At 38.2% G+C, this 24,542-nt stretch overlaps 2 protein-coding genes across 2 annotated transcripts in view; both read left to right on the forward strand.

Annotated features, from left to right (window-relative positions):
• The first annotated feature begins 5,474 nt into the window (after positions 1-5,474).
• The window catches only part of TRPC6 (transient receptor potential cation channel subfamily C member 6), a 164,337-nt gene continuing 145,269 nt past the window's right edge, over positions 5,475-24,542 (forward strand). Inside the window, exon 1 of the mRNA XM_061143543.1 lies at positions 5,475-5,690. Coding sequence (XP_060999526.1) covers positions 5,524-5,690 — 167 coding nt within the window. The 5' untranslated portion in view covers positions 5,475-5,523. The remainder of the gene's footprint in view (positions 5,691-24,542) is intronic.
• Positions 18,109-18,678, forward strand: LOC133043668 (large ribosomal subunit protein uL22-like). Its single transcript, XM_061124806.1, has one exon. The coding sequence runs from the start codon at positions 18,124-18,126 to the stop codon at positions 18,676-18,678; it is 555 nt and encodes a 184-aa protein (XP_060980789.1). The 5' UTR covers positions 18,109-18,123.

Here is a 24,542-nt window from a genome sequence, read left to right on the forward strand (position 1 = left end):
CCACTCATTAATCTGTAAATTTTAATACCAGTCTCATCACACTCTCAATAAAATTCATTGTATAATTTGAGTTAGGCCTTTGATTCATTTTAAAATTAGGTCTTAGTAAACTTTTACAATTTTCTTTACATAGGTCTTACAGTGCTTGGTGAAGTTTATTTCAATTTATTTTATGCTTGGTAAAGCTTTTATTATATTTTGGCTGGCTATTGCTAGTATATAGGAAAGCTACTGAAGTTTCTATGCTTACCTTTATAACATAACATTGTTCCAAACACATTTCTCACTCTGTAGTTCTAATCATTTTCAGCTAAAGATCTTGAAATTTTTACAATAGACAATTATATCACCTATAAACTAATAGATTTATGTTCCTTTTCAAATTTTTCCTTCATTTATTTATAATGTTTTATTTAGCTTATTATAGAAGTTCTTAGCTAATAATTAATAGTAATGATGGTAACATCTTTGTCTTCTTCCTTACACTTATGTAAACATGTCCAGTATTTCCCCATGTTGGTTTTGTCTGAAGTAGATCTTCTTCACCTTGTCAAAGAATGTACCTGTTTACTAAGCCTTTATGAAAAAAAATAGTCAAGAAAAGACGGAATTTTATCAGTTGTGCGTTTTGGATCCACTGAGGGGTAACCCACTCCAGTACTCTCACCTGGAAACTCCCATGGAAGGAAGAGCCTGGTAGGCTGCAGTCCATGGGGTCACTAAGCAACTTCACTTCTCACTTTCATGCACTGGAGAAGGAAATGGCAACCCACTCCAGTGTTCTTGCCTGGAGAATCCCAGGGACGGGGGAGCCTGGCAGCCTGCCGTCTATAGGGTCGCAAAGAGTTGGACACGACTGAGTGACTGAACTGAACTGAACTGAGATGACAATTAGTTTTGAATTTCAGACTTTTCTTAAAGGATCTTAGAGTTCATTTAATTTTCCACAAATACATTGGCTCATTTTATAGCAAAACTTAAGGTCTAGGCTGCATTTGAATGTGTCCAGTGATGGGAAACTAACTAGTTACCAAGTAACTCCATCCATTCTTGACATGTCTCCATTTATTGAGCCTGAGTGACATTGATCCATAGACCAGCCATCTTCTCAACAGTCTTCTGACTACTTCTAAATCATACATCTGCTCCTCAGTCCACATTTTCAATCTTACTGATAAATGTCATATAATGCCCTTGGCAAGTAGTTTACTGAAACTATTTTAATAATTTATTAAAAGAGAGATTAATTTAGTCAAACATGACTTGTTCTAAGTGAAACCATGGTAATCACAAGTGCTTACAAAATACCCATATGATAATGTTAGAATTTTAGATAGCTATGTTAAGCTCAAATCAAAGAAAATATTAAAATAGGTCACTGTTTTAACTTTTTGTTGTAGCTGTTTAGTCCCTAATTTGTGTCTAACTCAGTTGTGACCCCATGGACTGTAGCCTGCCAGGCTCCTCTGTGCATGGGATTTCCCAGGCAAGAATACTGGAGTGGGTTGCCATTTCCTCCTCTAGGGGATCTTCTTGACCCAGGGATCAAACCTGTGTCTCCTGCATTGGCAGGCAGATCCTTTACCACTGAGCCACCGTTTTAACTCTACTGCTTCTAATACTTAATATAATATAGTTTTAATATCTGCAGTAGAGATTTAAATATAACTGTTACAGCCTTTTTACTTTAAAAATTAAGCAACTGAGGTTCAAAGATCTGGTATCACCTGCAACTATTTCACTCAAACCAGAATTAACAGAGGACCTTTCTTCATAGATCAGGCCTTCTGAAGCTTCCACGGTGTTATTGTTGGTTTGTTTGTTTTTTCCCCTGTAGATTCTCCCCTGTAGACTCTATGTGCATGAGGAGTCAGGGCTCTGGGTCTCCATGCTTTGAATTATCTACATGAATTTCTGACTAAAGTATTATTTGTAACTGTTGGTCAACTAACCCCAAAGCATTTCCCAGAAAAGCTCTTGTGCCAGTGGCTTCTTATCAACAGTAGCATCTGATAAACAGCAACTGCCTAAAGTCTTCCATGCAATGCCTTCTTTTTGAGTCATTAGGCATCTACTAAGGTTTTCTCAACTTTTTGTCCCTGATGCCACTAGCAATATCAATTTCTTTCCCTTTGGGCTCTTGGTTTGAGACCTTCTAGAGGGCAACTCTTCTTCTTGACTTTTCAAAATACTGTGCTGTATTAAAATCAATCAATCAAACAAGCTGCACGTATGTATAATGAGGTGAAAGTCCTCTCTTAATGGCATCTCATTCTTTGCCGATTGAGACACACAGCCTGCCTTCATCTCCACATCTCAGACCTATCACTCGGTGTTCTTTTTTATTAATACCATAAACATATGATATACATACAACATAAACTTGCATAGCAATGTTTTAAGCTCTGTGAAAACTATACTTTCTTCTCTCAACCAACCATTTTTTACTTTTTTTTAAAACTTCATTCCCCAATTTTCTTCATTCCTTCGGATCTATTACTAAACAATGCCCCACTTGATTAAAAAAATACATTAATTGGTTGGGAGGTTGTCTTCTTTTTAATGTAATTGAAGAGATAACTGCATAGGTAAGGATAAAATGCAGAAAGTTAGAGATTGAGGAGTGCTTAGTAATTATATCTCTGCTTGCTGATTAGTGAAAGAGGCAGAGAGAAATTAGATATCCTTTTTGAAATTACACAGTTTCAGTTAGTGGAATGGTTAGAACAAGGCTTTCAAGCTTCCAGTCAAATGCTCCTTCCACTTCATCAGATTATTAAACTCTTTCAGAATCCTCTAATCCTTTGTCCACCACCTTCTCCCTCCTGTGAAAACAGCCCTGGAATTTTTTTGGTCCAGTACTAACTACATTTCAAATAACAGAGAAAAGCATGTCTTATCTTGCAAAACGATAAATTTATGTCACATTATAAGTTTACTGTAATAATTTTTTCAGTGTGAAGGTTGCTACCTGAGAATGAAAAACAGTGTTATAAGAAAAGGCACAAACAGCTCAACTAACTATGACAACACCATTAATTCTGTCTCAATTTTTGTTTTCTAAGTTAGACTAACACTTAAACTAACACCACCAGTCATTTCTAACTTTTCTTTAGCTCGCATAATTTGAGTCAGTTCCAAATCATTTGATTACTTTCCCCACTATTTTTTTTTTTTTTTTTTTGCTGTGTTGTGTCTTCATTTGTGGCACTAGGGGTTTCTGTCTAGTTGGGGCATCTGAGCTTCTCTTGTTGCTCAGAACACAGGCTCTAGAGCATGCGGGCTTAGTAGTTGTGGTGGCTGGGGTCTCTACTTGCTTAGTTGCACTGTGGCATATGGGATCCTAGCTCCCTGACCAGGGGTCAAACCCACATTTCCTGAATTGAAAGGAACCTACATTTCCTGCATTGAAAGGCAGTTTCTTAACCACTGAACCACCAGCTCAGCTCAGTCGCTCAGCCGTGTCCGACTCTTTGAGACCCCACGGACTACAGCACACCAGGCCTCCCTGTCCATCACCAACTCCCAGGTTTACCCAAACTCATGTCCATTGAGTCAGTGATGCCATCCAACCATAAGAGAAGTCCTTAAATTGTTTACTATACTTGATGTTCCCAAACAGATTATCTTGGCACTATTTAATTAAACATTTATTAATTCATTCAAGAATGAAAACTAGTGTTCTTACAGATAGTAATCACCACAAACAAATTTCAAGCAGTGAATGTTATCACTATGCATAATTACCAGGCAATAGTAAGAAGTTTAAGCCATGGCTCCACAGGATAAGAAATCCAAAGAGGAGACTCTTAAATTAGGAATAATGTACTTCAGAATGATGGCAATTAGTTTTTCAGGGTAAATGTTGTTTCAGTGGTCAAGACTCTTGTCTTATTTTTTCTGTACTTCATCCATCCATCCATCTATCCATTCATTCATTCCACATACCAGTGACAAATACAGAACCAGACTCTCAGAATACAATGGTTCCTGTCTTCTCTGAGTCTTCATTCTTAGAGTACTGGCCAAGTAAAAACTCTAAATCTGTGACCTCTTTTCTCCTCTATTAAGTTCATTGCTTTCACATTTCCAACATCCATTTTATTGTCCACTTACTTATGGGATGCAAAAGTACCTTTACAACAGTCTTCAATCCTTTTGTAACCCATTTCTGATCTTTTCATATCTGGCTCCTTGCCCTGTCCATCTCCACTTAACTAGCACCTGCTTGAAAAGCCCTCTTTAAACCGCCTAATAATATTAAGTAGACAGTCTCCAGTTATTATAACATCAACCCGTCTTATTTTTATTGTTACCTTTGTCCCTGAAACTTTTTCATTTGCTTGTTTAATCTCTGTCTCCTTCTCTTCCATTATATCTCTACAAGGGCTGATGTGGGCCTTATCTGGCTAATTTGCCTCTGAATCCTAAAATGGTGCTTGGAACACAACTGGGATCAATGAAATATTTGTTGAATGAATGAATGGATTCTTAATTAACAATTGCTTGAACTACTACAGTTAGTGATTCATTCTTGTTGAGTAGTTTTTTACTTCACACGTGTATGGAGATTAAGTCATAATTTAAAACTAAGTCTTAAGATTAAAAACAGTTCTGAAATGTGGAAAACATCTGGCAGAGAAGTAATTCTGGCATTTGCAATGATGGAAGAAAAGTTTTTCTCTGAAGTAAGCAGGTTGTTGGCCTCTATTGGTGTTATCGGAAAATGCTGGCCTATTTTGGTTGATTTGCTCAGGAACTGGGACCATCTGGCACTGGGAACACAGAATGTTGTTCATTGTAAAGTGAAGAGTTATCACTTCGGGGGTAAGGAAGGGGAGAGAGAAGGTCCTAAGAAAATGCAGGCAGTATGGAGCAAGGAGAGGCTCCTGTCTTTTAAAACAGTTGGGTTCTTGGTTCTGAGTCTTACTTAAGAGAAGCTTCCTAGAAAGTTCTTCATTTGGATGGTTTCTAAATAAGCAGACTCTTAGGGCCAAGGGGAAAAAAAAAAAAGTGTGTGTGTGGCTCCACCTACTTGAGGTTCCTCTTGGTTCTGAAAGTTGTGGCTCCACGACAGGCTTCGGCTGCTTTCTGGAACCTCGCTCCGATCCCTTTAAAGGTGGGATCATGACGGAGGGCGCGGGGGAAGAAGGCGGGAGCCGAGGGCTGGAGAGTCTCGGTTGACATAGTAACTCCAGCGCGGTCTCCCGGGCTTTCCGCTCTCAGGCTCCACAGCCGCCCGCCGCCCCGCCTGGGCTCGCTCGGCCCGGGAGCCCCAGCCACCTCCTCGAGGGGACCCGGCCCGTCTGCTTGGCGCCCCGCTACGTGGCGACTGCCTCCCGGGCCCGCGGGGCAGCCGCGAGCGGAGCTCAGCCCGCGGGGCGTCTGCGCGCCCAGCCTCAGCCTCGCCCGGGGGGCGCCGGGCCGCCGCGGGCCCCTGCGCACCGGGTCCCCGCGGGAATTGCCGAGGCGGCTCCGCCACGAGCGGGACCCCAGCCAGTCAGTCAGTCGGGCGTCCCCGCCATGAACCAAAGCCCGGCCGCTTTCGGGCCCCGGAGGGGCGGCTCTCCCGCCGTGGCGGCCCGGGCTGGCGCGCGGCGCAACGAGAGCCAAGACTACCTGCTCATGGACTCGGAGCTGGGAGACGACGCGCAGCCCCCGCTGCCTGCCTACGGCTACTACCCCTGCCTGTGAGTGCGGGCGCCGCGGGCGTGCGGGCGGGCGGGTCCCTCCCGGGCCCCAGGGGGCCAAGTGCGCCCCGGCGAGCGCGCGCGGGCGGCCGTGCCCGGGAGCGCGGGGCGCGGGGTCCCGACGCCGCCACAGCCGGTCCGCTCCGTTTCCCCCGCTCCCTCGAGGAGCTCCCTCGTCACGGTCGGGGCCGGGGCTGATTCACAGCTGCGTCCCCTGTGCCCCGCCGCTGAGGGTCGATGAGAACTCTCAGGGTCGCGGGCGCAGCTCGGCGCTCCTGCCCGCGGGGGACTCGGGAACCCGCGCGCCCCGCCGGCGCCCTTCAGGAGGCGCCCGCGGGCCCCGGCCGGCCGCCGAGTTAGCAGGCGGCGGAGAAACGCAGCCTCCAGGCTCACTTCCCCGCTGCGCGCACCTCTCACCGAGGGCTCCCGGGAGGGACCTGTTACAGGTGCGCGCCCGGGAAACTCGGCGTGGGAGAAGCCCCAGAGGGCGGTTGGGGGTGGACTCCGAGTAACTACGATACCTTATTCAAAAGTCTGGAGGGTTTCTTTTTTTTTGGGGGGGAGGGCGGTTTAGAAAATGGGTGGCAGGGGAGAGCCGAGGGCAGAATAGGGGCGAAGTCTCCCTCCTCCTGGAGGCCTGGGCCCAGAGTGCGGCCGGCAGAGAGCCTGTCTCCCTGCCCCTTTAGTTGACTGTGTGGTCTGGTTTCTTGACACGTCGCATCATCTGCATGCGGTTTCCCACGGAAAGCAGTTCTCAGCAGCAGTTTTGTAAGCAGCTCTAGAGTGTGTGTTGTGTGTGTGTGTGTGTGTGTCTGGGGGCGGAATAGGGGGGGCAGGATGGATGGGGACACCTTCAGATCACTGCTCAGGGCTGCCCAGCATCAAGGTCTAGTGTGGATCCTTTTCCCAGGAGGAAGTGACCCCCAGAAGATGCTGCATGTAATTTTCCCCCTAGATAAAAGAAAAAAAAAAAATTGTAACTCCTTCCCTTCATCTGTGTGCTGTATGCTTTGAAAACATTTACTATTCCTTATTATTTTTTCTTTTTTAAAAAATAAAATAGATTTCATATTTCATAAAATTTACCCATTTAAGTTGCATAGTTCAGTGGTGTTTAGTATGTGCACAGAGTTGGGGAAACCATCACCACTATCTAATTCCAGGACATCCTCCCTTAAAGAAATCTTATACTTTAACTTGACGTTAAATTAGAAAGTATTACTATGTCTGTTACTACAGAAATTGTCAAACTTTAATGGACACATGAATTACCTATGGACCTTGTTAAAATGCAGATTCTGATTCAATAGGATCTAGGTGCAGCCAAAATTTCTGCATTTCCAACAGTCTCTGAGAAGATGTGGAGACTGCTGGTCGGTGGAGCACACTTTGAGTAGCAAGGAGATATATCCCAAGAAAAGACAGAAAATAAATCAATTCTGCATACTCTGAATGTAGCTACTTACAAGTTTGCTTCAAGGGTATGTTTAAAACACATGGATTTTTTTCATTGACTTAGACTTGAGCTTACCCTTAAGTCTGAGGGTTATGTTTGGTAATGTTACCTGTGAGTAAGTTAAGTAACTTATAAAAGCTATATTGCTTTTTAAAAGTTGTGCTGTTCCATAGACAAAAATCTTTTTTTTTTTTTTAATCATTTTATCATTCTGTAGTCACTTGTTACTTTGTGGGGAAAATTGTTTTTTAAAACTTATGGATATATATTAGTAGTGAGAGAGACTAAATAAAATACTAATTCCAAGTTGTCCTGAAAAATAACCCTAATGCTTTCTTCAAATATGGTTTACTTCCTTGTTGATTTATCTAGTTTTTATATCATCTACTATTTAGAGAAAAAGTATCTTTCTGCAATAAGGAATCCCAGATCATTCTTAATGCATTGGCAACAGAGAGATCAACAGAAATATTTTAATGTGCTTCAGTTCATAATGAGCACCTCCTGTCAGGTCAAACATATGATAGTAACTTAAGAGTGAGCCATGTTTCTGAGTAAGACTTTAGGCTTGTCCAAATCTATTATTTCCGAAAGGTTCTATAGTAACTTTTCATCACTGTTTACTCTTACAAGGTTTTTATGTTTTTCCTCTTGAATAATCAAGTTACTGAAAAATCTTCACCAATAAACAGCAGCACTTCACACCTGTGATTTATGAGAAAGAATTAAGGAAAATTATTTTCTTCTGGTAGAGGGTACAAATAAGCCCTTCTCTATGCTTTTGACTTATAATTTAAACAATTTCATATATTTTCCTAGAGTAGGAGGCATATTATTTTTGAAAGTTGAAATAACAAGTACACTTTAGTTTTGATTCTTCCATTATCTCAATTAATTCAGGTTTTTCCCTTGTAAGAACAGATTTTTGCAAATTGTCATTTCTGTGTTAAGTTCTATGGACTCTTGCTAAAATATTCTTTTTCATAGTTCACTTTTGTATAAAGATTTTCTTACATATTATTTATGAGGCTTTTACTACTGAAAATTTTAACTATCTTGTTTGAGAGTAATTACATATTCTCAGGCTTAAAGTCCAAGCAGTAACATTTTGAAGTTAGTATTTAGAGGAAAAAGACTCAAATTCTTCCTTTTGTTTCAACTTCTAATTGAAAATAAATGAATACAGTCTATTTTAATCAGTTTGTAATGATGATTAGCAAGAAATGTCCATGTCCTGGGAGGATCCCAGAAATTATGTCACAGAATTTCTTCATTTAGAATGTAAATATGTCTTTAGTCCATCACTTCTGAACATGGAGAAGAAGTCTAGACATAAAGCATGTTAAGTGTTTCTAAATTCGCAAGATCTGAAACAGTCCTGCTAAAATTCCTGCTTGGAAATGACTGACTGATTACAAACTGTAAACTAAAGCTCCGGCAAAACAGTAGGCTGAGGTATTCTGAAACAGTGTCTTGGTTGCAAACACCTAGCAGTAATGGATAAAATGATTAAAAGGATTTTTTAAAAATTTAATTTAATTTAATTTTATTTTTTTGCCTTTTTTCCCCATTTATTTATTTATTTATTTATTTTTACTAGTTGGAGGCTAATTAACATGGTGCCCAATTTTGCAAAAATAAATAAATAAATAAGTAAAAGTGATTACTATTTGCCAAAAGCAAGGAAATTAAAAGCCAGAGGATACCCTGGGAACTGATGCTGTGGTTGCCCCAGGGGTTAGAGGTTTGGGTGACCAGAAAGTTGGAGTCTAATGTCCATTTGAGGTAGAGAGAAGCTAAGGCCTTGGCCCCATATGAAGCAGAGAGTTGGAATTGAGACATCCTTAACTCCTGCTTAAAACCAGGAACCTATATTAGTGAAAAGTTAGGCTAGAACAATATGCTGTCAGCACAGAGTGAGAAGAAAAAACTTTATCAGTAAGAGGAAAATAAATCTTCCCCTAAGAATTTCATTCTTCAGGCCTGCACATCATGTGACTTTGTTTTGCTTTTGCTTTTTATACCACCTAACTGACCTAGAGATCTTCAAATTGAAAAATACCCCTGAGGCTCCTGGAAGAGTAAAACAGAAAACCATTCTGAAAGTACAGTAGTAACCATCTAGACTGCTAAGGATTTTCAGGAAAACAGCAAGCCCTGCTAAAGATATGACCGCTGTAATACATGATGAAACACACAAGGAAACGATCCACTAAACAAAAGTTAGCAGACAGTACAATCCATGAGAGAGAGAGTTAACATGAGACCTAACATCAGTATTAGATCCTTAAAAACTTGAGATCATATTGCAGCATAAAAGAGAATATATAAATGTCTACAGTTTTGAGGGCTTCCCTGGTGGTTTAGGCAGGTGCAAGCATCTGCCTGCAATGCAAGGGACCCAGGTTTGATCCCTGGGTTGGGAAGATCCCCTGGAGAAGGGAATGGCTCCCCACTCCAGTATTCTTGCCTGGAGAATTCCATGGACAGAGGACCTTGACAGTATAAAAGAAGATATTAAGCCCTAACAAAGAATAAGTTACTAAAACACACACACACACACACACATAGAAAACCTGTAAATGAAAAATACAATTTTGAAATAAAAACAATGGAAGAGTTAAAAGTGCAGACTAGTCATGGTATAATTGATAGTAATACCTAGAATACAGAGATATAAATAAGTGGAAAATATAAACATTAAGGCAAGAATTCTAGAAGGAGAAAATAAAGAGAATGAGGGCAAGGCAATATTTGAATAGATAATGGGTGATAATTTTTCAGAAGTGATTAATTCTCATGTTTATGAAGTACAAGAATATTAGTGTGATGCAGAAACATAAACTCATTTAAATGCATCATATTGAAATTGCAGAACACTAAAGAAGAAACATTAAAATTGAACCAAAATATGAGAGATTTGAATAAGTTTTAAAATTCAAAATATGGAAATGTACTCATACTGTATCTTGATACCTAGGTTATGCAATGTGTAGCTTTTGAGAACCATGGTTTTCTTTTATGTAAAGCAGTTTTTACTCTGTAGTTATTAATGTAGTTTTAAAAAAATTTTTTTTAATACAAAGTCACTGCTCCATTACTGGTAGAATCTGTTTAAATGTAGATACAGACAAAAAGGGATTCCAAGGGTCATTAAATCATGGTCTCAGAAAAAAACCCAAAAAGATTCTTTAATTCACATGATGAAACAAAAATGACCTTTTAAAAAAATGTTTTAATGGATCACAGACCTTTTAAAATCGTTATTGACCTCAGGATGGTTTTGGATGAAACCTATCTAATGAGCCCAAGGATCCAGACTATGAATTCCTAATTTAAGAGTGATAACCTACAATATTGTAAAGTAATTAGCCTCCAACTAATAAAAATAAATGGGAAAAAAAAATAAAAATAAAAAAAACCATTCAGGACAAGTAGGTGAAAACAATTAAAAAACAAACAAAAAAAAGAGTGGTAACCTAATATCAGAGGCTACGGATAAATAGAATCCCCCCCCATCTAGCCGTCTTTTCTCCAGGCAAAATTATGGAAATGAAATGAAATGAAAAATTCAGGCTGCAGGCTGGAAAATGTTTTTCTGACATTAACTGTTGACAGAGTATAGTACATGACTCTCTTGAAGTTTGATTGAAGTTAGGGCATGGATATAACTTCAATCAAGCTTCAAGAGAAGTTTGCAATGCAGGAGGCCCCAGTTCGATTCTTGTGTTGGGAAGATCCAATGAAGAAGGGATAGTCTACCCACTCCAGTATTCTTGGGCTTTCCTGATGGCTTAGCTGGTAAAGAATCCACCTGAAATGTGGGAGACCTGGGTTCAATCCCTGGGTTGGAAAGATCCCCTGGAGAATTCCTGGAGAATTCTGCGGACTGTATAGTCCATGGTGTTGCAAAGAGTCGGACACGACTGAGGACTTTCACTTTCTTTCAGAGTATCCATCAAACCTATGAATCACATTACATTTTTATGTGCTTGTTATGCCTCCATCATTTTTGCCTCCACATGTCTGATAAATACGTTTATTCAAACATCTATTTTACACTTCTACACTTCTTTGCTCACATATCTGTTTCTACCAGACTATGCCTCCAGAGGTGGGGCTGTCCTTCATCCCTCTACACTTAGCAGAGTGTCTGGCAAAGAGAAGGTATAAATTAATTTATTCCTCAACGGAGACATGGTACTGTCCTCGGTGTTTATTCTGATAAGGAATAAAGTGATGCTGGCTCTTTTCATAAGGTAGCATCTGAATCCTTTAAGGAAGGTAAAAGAGTGAATGTCCACACAGAAGGAGATTCCCAGATCTTCTGTTCCAGCTGCTTGTTCCTGGAGATTTACCCTCTTCTGGGGAAGCTGTCACTGATGACTGTGCCACAGCACTGCTCTCCTTTTAGCCCTAGCACCAGGCTCTTCCCTTCACTTTCCTTCTGCTCACCTGAGGTAAGGCTGTGTCATTATCAGTACTTGTCAAATGCTTAGGGATAACAAAAGAGAATTAACACATAGAGACACACTCCCAGCTGTGACTGTCTTTCCCCTCATTTGTGAAGCTTCTTAAGGACTGACCCCTCCCTAACTCCAAACTTCATCCAGTTGGCAGAGAGTATTCTCCCCTGACTCCCCAAGCCATCCCCAAACAATCTAGCTCTTAATAGTCTGTCTTAGCCCAAATGGATTGGAGGAGGCAATGGCACCCCACTCCAGTACTTTTGCCTGGAAATCCCATGGGTGGAGGAGCCTGGTAGGCTGCAGTCCATGGGGTCGCTAAGAATTGGATATGACTGAGCGACTTCACTTTCACTTTTCACTTTCATGCATTGGAGAGGAAAATGACCACCCACTCCAGTATTCTTGACTGGAGAATCCCAAGGACGGGGGAGCCTGGTGGGCTGCCATCTATGGGTTCACACAGAGTCGGCCACAACTGAAGCAACTTAGCAGCAGCAGCAGCAGCCCAGATGGATAAAGGAATACCACCCTCTCCCTTTATCCAGTGTAGCATATGCCTTTCAAACTCCATTTGTTTTTCTAGTTTCTCCTTTCTTCTTTCCTGGATCATTGACATTAGGTATGTCTAATCCTTTAACAGAGACCCCACCACTTAACCCCACAGGTATGACTTCACTCTTGGGCCCCTAGGGGCAGTTACCTGAGAACACAGCCACCCAGCAGCTGTAAAAGGGATTTCCAAATAAAATCAAGGGGCTCATTTCCTCATAAAAACACACTTATCAAGTGAAAAATAAAACAATCAAAAGGAGTATGTGTGATATCATGATTCCTTATGATATCACAAACATATGTAGTTGTTTAGAATTCAGAGAATCTTAGTATCTATTATGTCCTTTGGAAAAAAAAAAAATAGCATCCATAACCATAAAGCAAAAACCTGGACCTTGGTTAAGAGTTTGCCGTTTGGAAGCTGCAAAACAAATGTGAAAAATCACCTATGGCTCTGCTTCCTCTTCTTCATTTAGCAATCTGCATCTCCTCTAGCAGCCGTTTGGGTTAATGGTGGATCTCTTTCAGTTGACCACTTTTCAGGATTATGTTCTGCCTGACAGAAACCACATATTTTGTTTCTAAATCTCCCTGGATTGAAGTAATCAACATCTGCTGATAACAGTTTATTATCATGAAACGTTATTAGGGTCTCAGCACTGTGAGTTGTGGAGTTATTGCTGGATGTGCTGAAATGCACACACTTGTTCTGTAACAGAATGTTTACCTCTAGGAAGACCTTGCATAATTTTTTTTCCTCTAGAAAGTTATGTTCCTTGAGTTTTAAGAAGTAAGTTAACTTCATAAGGCAATTCATCTTTGCCTCTTAGAGAGTAAATCATAAAAGGAAAACATTTTCTTGAGCCCATTCTTCGTTTTCTGCCTCTGTCATAAAAAAATGCTAAATATAATTGTATCCAGTTGGATAAAATTACCATTTGTGATTGCTCTTTGTTTATGAGTCATCTGCTGGGTTTTAGTACATGGAGAAGTGCTCATCTGTATGCCAAATTTCAGTTAAACTTTGATATCTAAAACTTGGTATGCTGTTGAAGACCCTTAAGCAGTTGGAATGGATTGAATCACATTTCTTACAGAATGTCCATTTGGAGCAGGGTATAGAAATGATACATGCTATTACAGTGAAACAATGACACCCAAACAACTCATGTAGTTGCAGCTTAATTGTTCTCAGCCCCATTCTAGTAAGTCAGATGGGACAAAGAGGAGCAATGATGTTGACTAGAGTTATTTACAGGCTCAGGCAAGTTGCTGTTTCTGTGGAGGACTAATCTGTAAACTATTTACATATATTTTGAGGGACTACCATTTTTTGAATACCTACTCTGTAGCAGATCCTTTTCTAATTGTCATACAAATGTAATTTGCTTTTCAAGGCAACCACTTGGCTATTTTTAATGTCCATTTTATAGATGACCCATGCTGAAGTTTAAAGATGTTAGACAATGTTTGAAAAGTTACATAGCTGGCAAGTTGTTGTCAAGTGGACAATAACCAAATGCATTTTAGATAGTGCAGGCTGGAGTTCATGGAGGAAGGGCTGGCTAGTTGCAGAGTCTCCTCTCAGCATCCCATATAATCATGCCTGCTCCCAGCACAGCTGGCTATGTTGTGCTCTGGGAGTGCATGCTCATCGCTCCTTCTCATCTCTTCTTTGATAGGCACTTGAGAAGCCACAGGTTGGCTCTGATGCACTGAACCAAGATTCCTGACCTGTGATCCTTTTATCTAAGTTATACTCTGGCAAGAGGAGAAGACAGGAAGAAAGGTTATGAATAGCAGGAATAAGTGTGTTTCACTTCTCCCTCTTCTCTCTGTTGAAATCTTAATCACCTATGAAGGTCAAGCTTTATATTCCACTAATTCATTACTCTGTTTATTCATTCGTCTTTGACCTTATGTGATTATGTCGCATATTAATAACAATAGCAACTAGATTTATTAGGGGTTTCTGTGTGCTAGGCCCTCTTCTAAGTGCTTTATAGCCTTTAATACTTTAGCAAATCTGTGAGGTATGCACTTTTATAATCACTGTTTAACTGATATTTTATTGATAAGAAAGAAAAAAAAAAAAAAAAGCAACCACAGTAATGAGAGGGTAGCTTGCCAAGTAGTTGACAGAAAGAAAGGAAAGAACAGAAGATTCTTTTTATCACTTATCTAGACAAACAGTGAAACTAGGTTTTAAATAACTGTCAATCTTTGCCACCAAAGGAAGATTAATAATGCATTAAAGCTAGGTAATCTGTAAATTACTTACTAATTTTGGTCCATAAGCTGATTATGACACTTTAAAGGTTACAAAAGATGAAACTTTCTTTTGGTCTTGATTTCTATCAAGTGGATAAATTGCTTCTGTGCTATAAAACAGGTTGTATCAAAAACTGACCTGACTCAACTGGTAGTGTGATACTGTGGATTTATTTCATTGCAGGATTTGCATAAATTTTAAAGCATTTTACATTCATCTGAAAGTATATATTGCCAGAAATCAATTACAGCATGAATAGCTATGTTAAGATTGATTGCCTTTTCAAGGCAGATTTCATGTTTTGGTTACAGAAATTCTGCTTGTATCATAAAGAGCATTTTGTCCTGACATGTGTGGGTCAGCACAAAACCCTTGCACAAAACTGGGGAGAGTTCTCTTCATGGGAATTACTAAGAAAATTATCTTGAAAGTTATAATAAGAATTAGAAATGATATGATTTCTAAAACTCTTTTAAGGTTTCTTTTAGGCAGTTACACTGTTATAGTAATAATACAAATAAGTTTTATCTATGTTAACCTTTTTGAAACAGAATTTTGAATTGAATAGGTTGAACAGCTATGAACAGCTATGGTCTATGAACAGCTGATTCCTGAACAGGAATCCTTACAGAGGATCCTGTAAGAATCCTCTCCTCTCCCCAGGAAAATGTTTTCTGTAGGACCCCTTTTCTTGGAGGAGCATTCAGGGCCAGACACAGTATTCTTTCTTGAATAATGCATTCATTTATTTGAATGAGTATTTATTAAGCTCCTTTAATGGGCCAGGTACCATATTAGAGAACTCTGGATATCATATTTCACAGAGTCCAAGGTTCTATCAATTTTAATCTATCCTGATGTTTTATATGCCTTTGAAAAGCAAGAAAAGATGATATCAATTAAATTATACCTTAGATTTTTATATGATAACTATTGAACTGTATCTTTATACTTAATTATGGGCTTCGCTGGTGGCTCAGTGGTAAAGAATCCGCCTGCAGTGCCGGAGATGTGAGTTCAGTCCCTGGGTCAGGAAGATCTCCTGGAGAAGGAAAGAGCAACTCACCCCAGTATTCTTGCCTGGGAAATCCCGTGGACAGAAGAGCCTGGTGGTCTGCAGTCCATGGGGTTGCAAAGAGTCAGACATGACTTAGTGACTAAACAAGAACAAGGTATAGGTTTGGGTCATATATAACTCTTATGCACATATGAAAAAAGAAAGTCTAAACAAAATGAATTTAGTTAAAGTTCTAATAGAGCTTCTTCACATTAAGAGATGAACTTTCCTGAGTCATTTTCAACTCAGGATTTTCAATATCTATGTTTCTCCACACAGTGTTATCCTCTGTGCCAAAAAGACATTGGTGATGCAGCATTTCTTTAAAGAATCCAAAGAAACCAAAGCTTTTGTTTTTAGGCAGTTAAGCTGACTTTGCAATTATATGTGTTTGGTGGTTGTGTCCAACTCTGCAACCCTGTGGACTGCAGCATGCCAGGCTTCCCTGTCCTTCACTGTCTCCTGCAATTTGCTCACATTCATGTCCATTGATTTGGTGATGCCATCCAACCATCTCATCCTTTGTCATCCCCTTCTCCTGCTCTCAATCTTTCCCAGCATCAGGGTCTTTTCAAATGAGTCAGCTCTTCGCACCAGGTGGCCAAAGTATTGGAGCTTCAGTTTCAGCATCAGTTCTTCCTAGTGAATATTCAGGGTTGATTTCCTTCAGGATGGACTGGTTTGATCTCCTTGCTGTTCAAGAAACTCTCAAGAGTCTTCTCCAGCACCACACTTGAAAGCATCAATTCTTCAGCGTTCAGCCTTCTTTATGGTCCAACTCTCACATCTGTACATGACTACTGGAAAAACCATAGCTTTGACTGGATGGACCTTTGTCATCAAAATGATGTCTTTGCTTTTTAATACACTGTCTAGATTTTTCATACCTTTTCTTCCAAGGAGCAGATGTCTTTTAATTTCATGGCTGCAGTCATCATCAGTAGTGACTTTGTAATTATAAAGAGCTAGACTATTTTGACCTAGCAGTTCTTGAGTGTTGCTGAACGCATGTGATTCACAACCATTTCCCTCCCCGATACACACGTGCACATACACACACATATTAGTTTTTCGGGCTTGAAAGGTATGCTTAGCTACTGTTTCCAAGGTTTATTTTCAAGCAACTGTCATCCATTTTGCAATTTTGGAGCCATTTGTTTTCATTCTTACACAGATACTGGCAATGGAAAACTGTCATGGTAATAATTGATATTTGGCTGGCAGCAATTTCAAGAAGGCTTATATGATGACATGTTCTCTTCCAGAGAAGTTAAAGTGGGAGAAATATATGTTCTAGAATCAATGAAATTTGGTGTTTGGTGTGCTAGAGTTGGGGTAAATGAAAGCAGGTGAGATAGGAAAGTTTATAAGGCAGACAGTACGTTTTATTATCTGTCCAGAATTTGAGAGTTTTAAATTTTAATCTCTACCTCACTTTAAAACACAGGTAAGACCACACCAATCTTGTTTGATCCTAACAGCAAACTTGTGTGATAGGTAGTATCATTTCTACTTGTAAATAAGGAAACAAGTTCAGAAAGGTTAAGTAATGTGTCTAAGAATTTATAGCTCTTAAAAATTTCAGCTTGTGTTTGAACTCATATTTGACTGTTTCGTTTGCTTGCTTGTTCACTTTTCACCTTCACTCTCTGAACTTCTTCCCCCACTGGAATGGCAGCTCTGTGAGGTCAGGGATACAGTCTGTAAACGTTGAGTAGCATTTGTCAGGGACTCAGTAAATATTTGATGGGTGAATGAATACAAGATCTTCTTTATACAAATTGATTTCAGTTGATTGGCCTTACCTCTAAAATTCTTTTTTTTTTTTCTGGGCTTCATACAGTTATGTGAGACTTTGCCTTTAGGGTACCATGTTTTCATCTTAGTCTTTTCAAGAATGCTACAGTATTAGAGTCTTGTATTCTTGTAGCTTCAGTCATTTAATGAATTCTAAGAGTTTTGTGATATATATTTTATTTGATCTCTAAAATTGTGCTTGTTAAATATTTTAAAATAATCGTACAAACAAGAAAATATGAATATAATCCAGTTTCTTTACATTATGTTGATAGACCATTCATGGGGATTAATCTTTTTTGTTTTTACTATAATGGCAAGAGGAAAGTTACTTGAGTTTCTTTTTGTTTAAGTTGAAAAAGTTTATGAAAACTGAACTTCCTGATACTAAAGCTCATTACTTTCAGGAAAGTTTTAAATACATAAATTGGAAAAAAAATCCAGCTCACAATCCAGGAAAGCATGATTAAATAAAATGATCTAAAAATTACATATTAATTATAATGCAACTTTAATTGAATCACATTGTGCCTGGGCAAAACTTACAATGTCGTTTAGTTGATTTCAGAGCAATATGTCTTCTTAAAATTTGATTGGTTATTCTCAAATTATATTGCAATCTACCTTACACTCAGACTTAGACAGCTTCCTTGGTCTCTTTCTTATATGTAAGAATCTGATACACCCTCAACAGAATAGTGTTGCACACTGACTGATGTGAACACAGAAAAAATGTCAGCAGCCTTTTGTCTAAACATGCACCAGATGATGGGGATTAAAAAATGTTTTTATCAGCTTTTCCGGTAAGTGGCCTGAGCTGACCCTTAAAAATGGTGTGCTATTCACTCGACCCAGAAAACCCCACAAAATCATGCAAATCAAGAGGTTCAAATCTTCGTGTTCACTTTAAGAACACTCGTGAGACTGCCCAGGCCATAAAGGGTATGCATATCCGAAAAGCCACCGAATATCTGAAGGCTGTCACTTTAAAGAAGCAGTGTGTGCCATTGCGTCTTTACAATGGTAGAGTTGGTAGGTGTGCACAGGCCAAACAGTGGGGCTGGACGCAGGGTCGGTGGCCCAAAAAGAGTGCTGAATTTTTACTGCACATGCTCAAAAGTGCAGAGAGTAATGTTGAACTTAAGGGCTTAGATGTAGATTCTTTGGTCATTGAGCACATCCAAGTGAACAAAGCCCCCAAGATGTGGCGCAGGACTTACAGAGCTCACGGTCGGATCAACCCCTACATGAGCTCTCCCTGCCACATTGAGATGATCCTTACTGAAAAAGAACAGATTGTTCCTAAACCAGAAGAGGAGGTTGCACAGAAGAAAAAGATATCCCAGAAGAAACTGAAGAAACAAACACTTATGGCCCGGGAATAAATACCGCAGAAAATAAATGCAAATAAAAGTAAAAAAAAAAAGTTTTTATCAGTGGTTTAATAATTTGTCTATATATTAGACTCAGTTCAATTCAGTCACTCAGTTGTGTCTGACTCTTTGGGACTCCATGGACTGCAGCATGCCAGGCTTCCCTGTCCATCACCAACTCCCGGAGCTTACTCAAACTCATGTCCATCTAATTGGTGATGCCATCCAACCATCTCATCCTCTGTCATCCCCCTCTCCTCCCACCTTCAATCTTTCCCATTATCAAGGTCTTTTCAAGTGAGTCAGCTCTTCACATCAGGTGGCCAAAGTATTAGAGTTTCAGTTTCAGCATCAGTCCTTCCAATGAATTTTCAAGACTGATTTCCTTTAGGATGGACTAGTTGGATTTCCTTGCTGCCCAAGGGACTCTCAATAGCCTGCTTGAACACCACAGTTCGAAAGCATCAGTTCTTCAGTGCTCAGCTTTCTTTATAGTCCAACTCTCACGTCCATACATGACTACTGGAAAAACTATAGCTTTGACTAGATGGACCTTTGTTGGCAAAGTAATGTCTCTGCTTTTTAATATGCTGTCTAGGTTGGTCGTAACTTTTCTTCCAAGGAGCAAGTATCTTTTAATTTCATGGCTGCAGTCACCATCTGCAGTGATTTTGGAGCCCCCAAAAGTAAAGTCTGTCTCTGTTTCCATTGTTTCCCCATCAATTTGCCATGAAGCAATGGGACCAGATGCCATGATCTTAGTTTTCTGAATGTTGAGTTTTATTTTTTAAAAATATAGATTCCCTAATAATTATGAGAATCCAAATAAATCAGTATTTCTGGGTTGGGGGGTGATATGGCCTAGGATTAATACTTTTTAAAAATTTCCCCAGTTGATTAAAATTGTAGTCAGTTTTTTACCTACTGTTTTAGCTGCTTTAGATTCACTATGAAAACCAGTTAGGAACTAAACCTAATTTCAATCAAGAAAACCATTATTGTGTATTCATCCATGCAAAAATATGAGATTGAAATTAATTTTTCTACCTAAGATCTACTGATCAGTCATAATCAGATAAATTTAAAACAGTATATTTTAATGCGGCAAATTTTCATCAAGTACCTGCTATATGTAAGGTGCTATTCTTGATATATTTAGAAGAATAAGTGATAATATAGGAAATATGCTTGATAAGATGTCAGGAGAGTAATAGCTTGTTTTATGAGAAAGTATATGAGAAAAACTAGTCTGTTTTTCCAGTCTGTTTCTTAAATCAAGCATGACACAATAATTTTATATTTAAATTAAAGGAGAACGTAATTTGTTTGAATTTTATTTTTATCTTAATGTTGACCTCCCTCTTGATTTGAATTATCTATTTTCAGAAAATATGGAGGAAGTTTGACCTTAAATCATCCACGATTTTATGAGTTAAAATTTCTTAAAAGGATGAAAATTCTGTTATATAAGCTTATTATCATTTAACTGGATTTCTTTTTCTGATATTATGAAGTTTCGAAACACTCTTTTGAAATTCTGCCTCCAGTGGAATAATCTTGGTGGTCATCCTGTTACAAAATAGCTAGATTCTGCATGAAATATAGTAGCTTATATTTCTGTGCTTATAGGAAGGAAGAAAAATCTTAGCCAACTCTGTATGCAAACACAAGCATGATAGAAGTCACAGATTTCTATCAGAGCAGCAGTGAATGGTGCACTCTCTTTAAAGGCAGAATTCCATAATAAGGTGCTAATGTCAGCATTATGGTCAGGAGACTCAGCTTTGAACCTGAAAATTCTTAGTTAATCCTGGTCCCCTGGGTTCTCTACAAATTGGTAATCTTTAAGTGTGATTATATATTTAATTTACCATAATTACACAAGAAAACAGCCAAGAAGTAGGAGTCAGCAGAAATAACAAGCAAAGTGTAAACTTTTAAGCATGTCAATGTAAAGATTAATGATAAGCACATAAAGTTACTTTGAACTGTGTAAAGACATAGAGTCTCAAAAGTGAGAAAACAATGGAAAACTGTCAAAAATGAGTAAGCATATTGAAATAAATGACAACAACACTGGAGCTTTCAGAAAAAAAACAAAAGTTATTGAAATAAAAGTATTAATGGACCAGAGTTCTTTGTGGAAGGTTAAGAGCAGCTAGCAACAGAACTGATAATTGGGGAGATAGATTCTAAAAAGTTTCTCAGAATGCAATAGAGAAAGATAAGAATTGTAAAATATGAGAGGGGTTAAGAAATAGAGGCTAGCATTGGAAAGAACAGTTTACATATATCGAAAATACCATAAGCAAAGAATAAAGGGAATGTAGTTGAGGAAACAATTAGAAAAATGGTGGCTTAGGTTTTGTTTTTTTCCAGAATTGATGAACGATATAAAGCTACAGAGAAAGACTTCTATATATCAAATAAGATAAATAAAAAGAAACTCACACCTAGTTACAAGGAACTGAGTGCAAAATATTAATATGACTTTGGACATATCGTTCTTTTCTGCTTTCCTTTCTTACTGTTGAGATATTTGCTGAAAGAAAACTCTTTTTCCTTGGTACATAATCTGTATTTTTCCTTCTGACTGCTTACAAAGTCTTTTTAAATGTTTTGTTTTTTGGAGTGTAGTTTCAGTTCCTTGTATCTAGGTGTGAATTTGAAATAAAGATATTTTCAGGGGAAAAAAAAATCAAAAGCTTTTTTTTTTTTCCTATACCAACATGCCTACATGAAAAGAACTTGTAAGGGATAGACCATACTGCAGAAAGATGGAAACTTATCCTAGGAGGATGGTCTGTGATATTAAAGGAATGAGAGCAATGAAATTGATAAATGTAGATAACATTAAATAATCATTCTCCTATAATATAGTTATGTCTAATTTGTCTTTAAAAAAGAGGACAGAGCTAACGTACTGAACAATTTCCTTTAGACTGGAAGGGAATTTTCAGACTTAAAAAGTTCTAAAGTCCTTATGTTGGTTAGGAAGCAGTGGGGCTTAAAGTCTACATTATAAAATTTCAAGGGAAGTCCACATAAGAATAGAAATAGAGGATATAGCTGTATGGATCTGTAGAGGGAAGATGAAAAGAAAGGAAAACGGAAAAAAAAAAAAACTGGAAAGAGAAGAAGCAAGACAAATGCTGCCTAGAAAGAAAAAGATAAATTCAGAGAATAGCAAGTTGGTAGAAACAAGTTCATATATTATCAGTTAAGATAATAAATATAAACAGACTAAATTCACTGGGGAAAATCCCCAGAAGCATAGAGTTTTCTTAATTTAGTTATTTTTCATTTAAATAGGAAGTATTCTTAAAATTAACAGACATGGAAAGACTGGGATCAAGACAAGAACAAAAATATATATGACAAACACAAAGAGAAATATTGGTAGGTATAATGACATCAAATTCAACAAATGTTTTAAAACAAAAATCATTACTACTAATTTTCCTACGAAAATAGAGGCAACAACAAAATAATAAAAGATATAATTCATCTGGTAGGTATAGAAGTTAAAAACTTGTATACCCATCATAAAGTCGTCTTAAAAACATAAAAGCAGAGATCAAAAGAACCTTAAGAACAACACTGACAAATCTGTCATCATAGATTTGAGTGGGAAATCTCAATTTTTGACAGGGTGAGCAAATAAAAAATTTTAAATTGGGAAAACCTGAAAGTAAAATTATGAAACATTATTAATTGGACATATATAGAACCTGGCTGTTTAAATAATATCCACTTTTTTAATGTGAAACATTAAAATTTGTTGAGATAGCTTTTTGGTATAATACATATAAATTTTACTGAAAGAACATATACCTCGTAGAAAAAATATCTGATCACAATATATTTGAAATAGAGATGAGCAACAAAAATAGTTTCCATCAACTTAAAAATTGATATGATAAATCTATCCATACACATACACACATTTCATGGAGCAAAGAAGAAATTATAATAGAAATTTAAAAATAAATTACAATGAAAATATTATATAGCAGTTTATAGCAGTGGCATCCGGGGGAGGGGCGTCGGCGCGGGCCCCGCCCACGAGAGGCCCCGCCTCCAGGTGGGGGGGCATGTTATCCAAGCCCCGCCCACAGTCGCGCCTCAGTGATCTGGTCTTTCCACCTGCTGGCGCCGCGCCCCTGTCCCCTCTGGCTCCTAATTGGAACTCTTTGACTATGCTTGAGGCGAGGGGAAACAGTGACAGACTTTATTTTGGGGGGCTCCAAAACCACTGCATTTGGTGACTGCAGCCATGAAATTAAAAGATGCTTACTCCTTGGAAGAAAAGTTATGACCAACCTAGAAGGCATATTAAAAAGCAGAGACATTACTTTGCCAATAAAGGTCCGTCTAGTCAACATTGGTACTTAGACTTAAATGCTTAGAGAAAACAATCTAGCAAATATTTTTATTCTATAATACTATTTTTCTTGTGTTTATTCTCTTCTGTGCTCTCTTTCATAAATTGGACATTTAGCTAGTGAATAAAATTAAAATTACAAATAATAAAATAGTGGAGTGCAACAAATCTAAAAGTTTATTATTTTCAAAAACTAAGTAGAAAAGACTGGTGAGTTTTATCCAGAAAAGATAATTCACAAATAAATAATATTAAGCATGAAAGATATATTCATAGGTACCTAAAGATTGAAAAAGAACACAATGATAGAACATAATAACAGTTATCAGAAGTTTGAAAAGGCATGATAATAGAGTAAATTTATGCCAAAATTCGAAAATTTAAAGCACAATGCTCAATTTTTAGAGTAATAGAACATACCAAAGTTCACTCAAGAAGATATCGAGGGCCCAAATAGTTTCATAATTATTTTTTAAAGAAATTTATTCAGTATATAAAAATTCTCATAAAGAAAAGATAGGCTCAGGGAGTCTTATAAATAAGTTTTAATAAATTTCCTAAAAGTAGATCACTTTAATCTCTCACATACTCTTATAGGGAAGTCATTGTAACCATGATACACAACCCAGAATAGGAGTGTAAGGGAAGAAATTTATAAGACAGTTTTATTCAAAACTTTCTGAACAAACCAAACCCAGCAGTTAAATTCTAAGGAAATAATTTATATAATTCATCAGATCAATAAATCAAAGAAAATATGTGGTCATCTCAATGATAAATGAAAAATCATTTGATAAACTTGAGTATTAATTCACAGTAAAACTCAACAAAGTAGGAATCTCCCCAGATCTACAGGAAAATATTCTGAGACATTCCTTTTAAAATTCTAGATCTAGACACTGATGACCACCTCACTTCTTCTGTAGTGTGTATTGGAGAATTAACAAGCACAAAGGAAAAGAACATAAATAGAAATAATAAGCTTTAAAGGAAGAAAAGACCTGCCGTTATTGTATATGTATTGCAGCATTATTTAGAATAGCCAAAGTAGGTTTCATCAATGAATGGATAAAGATGATGTTTAATGGAATATTACTCAGCATAAGAAAGAAATCCAGTCCTTTGCAACAGGAGGATGAACCATGAGGGCATTGTGCTAAGTAAAATAAACCAGGGAAATACACATATTTTGCTCTGGTATCACTTATATGTGGACTCAAAAAACTTAAAATTATAAAGCAGAATAGAAGAAGGTTGCCAGAGGACTGTTGTTGTTTAGTCTTCCAGTCATGTCTGACTCTTTTGAGACCCAGTGGACTGGGATTTTCCAGGCAAGAGTACTGGAGTGGGTTGCCACTTCCTTTCTCCAGGGGATCTTCCTGACATAGGGATCGAACCTGTGTCTTCTGTATTGGCAGGTATATTCTTTACCTCTGAGCCACCAGGGAGACCTGCCAGAGGCGAGGAGTTGGGGAAATAGGGACAGGTAGGT

The sequence above is a fragment of the Dama dama genome, chromosome 1 (genome assembly GCF_033118175.1).
Source record: "Dama dama isolate Ldn47 chromosome 1, ASM3311817v1, whole genome shotgun sequence".
Lineage (NCBI taxonomy): Eukaryota > Metazoa > Chordata > Mammalia > Artiodactyla > Cervidae > Dama > Dama dama.

Excerpts from the sequence above, each read along its gene's own strand:
- LOC133043668 (XM_061124806.1), top strand. The coding sequence starts at position 18,124 with ATGGTGTGCTATTCACTCGACCCAGAAAACCCCACAAAATCATGCAAA.